The following is a 4,757-nucleotide window of genomic DNA, read 5'->3' as shown; positions in this document are numbered from 1 at the left end:
TTGTAATTCATATTTCAATCTATAAAATTAAACAATGTAGGTGATTATTATCACCTTTAAATGTTTTGTGTCGGAGATCCTAACAATGATCGATGACTTTCCTTATAAATCACTTGTGCAACATTGTTCTAATTTCGTTAATTACTTCAACTACAACACTACAACATCTCATTCACTTTGGTTGATATTCGTTTGATCATTTTTTGACCAAAACAACAACATAGTTAGTCAGATGTAAAACTAAACATTCCAAACAAACTCAATCAAAACTTCTGATTCAGTCGACAACTATCAAACAACCCTTACCCAATCTTTATTATTTATTATTGGTCATTTATGTCTAAAAACTTATTAAAATTGAATGAAGACAATGTAGTACTTAAAATTTGATAATTATTTCTTTTTTATATAACACACATGTTTAACAAAAGTTCATATAATAATGTAACGAATTTATGTTTTGCCAAGCTAAAAATAAAGAGTTAAAAATAAAGATTATGAAAGAGAAGAAAGTCAAATCATGAAAAATACCAAATATGCCAAAACCCTATATTTCAATTTGTATGGCGACTTTACAGATGGACACAGCGATTACAGGCTAACCCCTCTCTCCCTCTCTCCCTCTCTCCTATCACACTCTTCTTCCCTTCCCCCAATCTGTTTTTGTGAAACCCTAGGAAGACATACCTACATCTACATGCTTGCCCTGTAATCTCTGTCATTCTTGTTTTCTCAAAAATTCCCATACGGATTTTTAACTTGTTCATCACAGAAATACCAACAAGATACTTCCCCCGATTTATATTATTGTATTTTATTTTATTTGGTATGGTGAAGTGGGGTAGACAAGAATACAATGTTACGTTGTAACGATCTTGGAAATTGACGTTCAGGGTTTCTTTCAAGGCTGTGAATTGGATTTCTAACTGGAGTAGGTCTTAACAATGGCGAATCCGGATTTGCAAATGAACGTTCAAATGGAGCAGATCCATGGAGAAATTCGTGACAATTTTCGAGCCCTCGCGTATGTTTTACATCATTTATGTTTGCTTATTTTTTCTTTATAATCCCTGTAGACGTTAATAAGAACTATCGATCTTTGTTCGTATGGTTTTCGATTGAAATTTTAGTGTTTGTGAGCACACTGGAACTTTCAACTTATTGTGCTTCAGTTTCAGTTCCAACCCGTGGAATTTGAGCTCCAAAACAAGGGTGAATCACTTTAGTCTCTACGTTTAAAGTAATTCAACGAATGATATTGTGATTTTCTGTCTCATATGGTACACAATTAACAGTCGTAAATTACAGGCTAAAAGTAGTAATTTTAGAATCAGATATTTCCCCAAGGCTAGGTCTAGGAGGTCTAACTGTAGGTTGAAAAAAGTTTCTGTTTTTAAGTTTTTTTTTTTTGGAATCTACAAGTTGTACTGTGGGAGTTGATGTTAGTAAAATTAATAGGTGTAACATCATCTAAAATCATAGAAGAACAGACTTTATATCTAGCATGTCAGCATCATATTAGGCTAGACTTTAGTGTTAGATTTTCATGTAGTGTGTTTTGCTCTAGACAACTTATTTTAGTGTCATGAAGCCATTTTAGGTAATTGGATTTTATATGAGTGTCCATGATCTTATACAAGTCAGGTGGTGCAGACTGCTGAGTGCACACTTGTTTTGGCTCTCTCAAGATTTGTTGTAGAAGTAGAACATACATGAATATGGTATTGTATTTTTCGTTTTGTGCCATTTGTTTGGATTATCTTACTACCAAATTCTTGATATTATTTAGGGTCTAATTATTGTAATGAAAGTGAACAAACATAAACAACCCAGTAGATAATCTGATCTTTGCCCAATTTCTAACAGAGTACTAGGTGATGCTATTCTTGTACTAGATTCTTTATTGGTTCATCTGTTGTCTAAAACATTTTATGGAAGCTTAAAACACACATGCATATAGCCATATAGGCATCCACATTTGACCATATATGTTATGTATAGTATGGTTGAGCCTTGAGTATCTGTATCTGAAGACTCGGTGCACTTTAATATCCTTAGAATCCACATGAGCATTTGGCTATGATGTGACCTTATGCTTACTTATAAATTGTTTCATTCTGAGATTTACAAAAAGTTGAGATATCATCACGTACAGTACACTTCCTTTTTGATATTTCACTTATTATGATTTTTGTTTTCCAAGTTGAAACTGTGATGACTGTGATATTCTTGTTTAACTTAAAATTGTGATGATTAATTATTAAATTTGTTTTGGGTTCAGAACTGGGTTTCAGAAACTGGACAAGATTAAAGACTCCACCAGACAAAGTAAACAATTGGAGGATCTTACAGGAAAGATGAGAGAGTGTAAAAGGTATACAGAAAGTGACTAAAGTTCCATGATTCAATATTTAAAACTTTAAACAAACCATACACTTAACACTTGTTCTTTTTAAGGTTGATCAAAGAGTTTGACCGTGAAATCAAAGAGGAGGAAAGTAAAAATCCTCCAGAAGTCAGCAAGAAACTCAATGATGAGAAGCAATCAATGGTAACTTTATTTGATGTGTAATGTGTTTTAGCTTTCAATATACAAAGAAAAAGAAAAATCTCATTTTACAAAACGATTCTGTCCTGTGTTTGCTTGCAGATCAAAGAGTTAAACTCATATGTGGCCTTGAGAAAGACGTAAGCCCATTTATGTTCGTTCTCATCTGATGTTTTCAATTTTCATTTAATTTTTTTTTTTATGAAATCCCAGATACCAAAGCACTCTTGGAAATAAAAGGGTTGAACTTTTTGACATGGGAGCAGGTGCTAGTGAGCCCATGGCTGATGAGAATGCTCAGGTGGCATCAGGTGAAGGAATATAACATTAAGTTGTTTTAATTAATTTTAAAAAAACATAGAGTGATTTTTTTTTTTTTGTGTTAGAAATGTCGAATCAAGAGCTTGTTCAAGCTGGCATGCAGACAATGAATGAGACTGATCAGGCCATTGAACGATCCAAACAGGTTGTTCAACAAACAGTTGAAGTGGGAACCCAAACTGCTGCTAATTTGAAAGGCCAAGTAAGTAGCTTTTTTTTTTTTTTTTTTTTTTCTGGTAATTTTAGTTGTTGATATTATATTTCCTAATTACTCTTGAATAATTTTTCAGACTGATCAAATGGGTCGAATAGTGAATGAACTTGACACGATTCAATTCTCAATTAAAAAGGCATCTCAGCTTGTGAAGGAGATAGGACGCCAGGTTTTGTCCACAAAAACAAACAAAAAAAAAACATATATATATATATATATATATATATGTTTTTGATCTTGTTTACTAAAATAAAACATATTATATGTTTTTGGACAGGTGGCGACGGATAAATGCATCATGCTATTTCTATTTCTTATCGTGTGTGGGGTGATTGCTATTATTGTCGTGAAGGTAAATGTCAATCTAATTCTAGCCTTGCATAATTGGGAAAATTGCTGATAATAATATGGTCATTGTACTTTAACCTGTAATGGGAACATACTTGCATATTTTTACCAATATGGGCATTGTACTTTATTTGCCATTATTGGTAAAGAAATATATAAGTATGTTCTGTTGCTATTATGCAGTTAAGAGTTGTTTCTATTATTATTTATTTGTAAAGAAAAATGCTATTATGGGTAAAGAAAAATGTAAATGTATTGCTATAATTGGTAAAAAGTAAATATATTGATAAAAAAAGTGTTGCTAATAATTAATTGTTTGATGAATGAATTATTAGATTGTGAATCCCAACAACAAAGACATAAAAGATATACCGGGGTTGGCTCCTCCGGCTCCGGCTTCAAGGAGATTATTGTATGTAAGGAGGTTTGCAGAAGAAGACCATTTTTGATTGGCTCCTGCTTCAAGGAGATGAGATGAAATATGATATGATGATTGTTTTAATGGTGATATGTATTTTGTGAATGTGTATTCTTTTTTTTTTCTTCTTCTTCTTATTATTATAAGAGATGTGCATATCGTACCTACACTTCCAAGTTTCTCCTGTAAATGGTGATGGTTGCTTGTTTGCTTGCTTGGTTGGCTGTGTGTTGTTTTTTATATGGTGACAACCATCCTTCAACATTGTACCCCTTCAATTATGTTGCATTATCTTTTTATTCTTCAAAACTTTTATTCTCAAGTAATGTATCAATATATGAAATCCTACATCTGTTAATTCATTTGTCATTTAGCATAACAACTCGAAGGAAACTCGGCTGTTTACCTTCAAAACCAGATATATGACAATTTAGTGTTGAGTTTAGACGGAAAACAACAGAAAACACGATACTAACATGAATATTGCCATATAAAATGTGTATGTTTAGGATACCTCATGTTATCTTCTTACCACGTCATATCCAAAGCTTCGAAGCTCTAATTATATTCTGTAGGAATGAGTAAAAGTTAATTATGGTTAAAGATTTCTAAATTATATTCTCTAGGACAAATTAAAGTTAAAAGTGTTGGCATTTTTATGCATTTATGCGGGATTGTCTTGGGATCCCCAAGTTTAAAACTGAAAACTGAATGCATAAGTCATAGCTATAGATTTTAATCAAGTATGTATGAACTTTCTGCTTATGGTTTTTTTTGGTGTGTCGCGAATCTTTGATTGATCATAACTTCTTCGTTATAACTCGGATTTGAGTGTTCTCTATCATTTTTAAAACCTTGATACAATATCTATCACTTTTTGTATTCCAATTTAGACTTTCGAACACTTC

General features: G+C 32.2%; 1 protein-coding gene across 1 annotated transcript; it reads left to right on the top strand.

Moving 5' to 3' along the window:
- The first annotated feature begins 556 nt into the window (after positions 1-556).
- LOC145120832 (putative plant SNARE 13) lies at positions 557-4,158 on the top strand. The gene is made up of 9 exons (XM_079056625.1): positions 557-1,024; positions 2,282-2,374; positions 2,458-2,551; positions 2,651-2,688; positions 2,762-2,859; positions 2,935-3,071; positions 3,160-3,252; positions 3,361-3,435; positions 3,767-4,158. Exons 1-9 carry the CDS (start codon positions 945-947, stop codon positions 3,878-3,880), a joined length of 822 nt encoding a protein of 273 aa, XP_078912751.1. The 5' UTR covers positions 557-944; the 3' UTR covers positions 3,881-4,158.
- Positions 4,159-4,757: the final 599 nt, after the last annotated feature.

This window comes from Lactuca virosa, chromosome 6, assembly GCF_052849685.1.
Source record: "Lactuca virosa cultivar CGN04683 chromosome 6, Lactuca_virosa_CGN04683_v6, whole genome shotgun sequence".
In the NCBI taxonomy this organism is placed as follows: Eukaryota; Viridiplantae; Streptophyta; class Magnoliopsida; order Asterales; family Asteraceae; genus Lactuca; species Lactuca virosa.
This window is presented reverse-complemented; position numbering and strand designations above follow the sequence as displayed.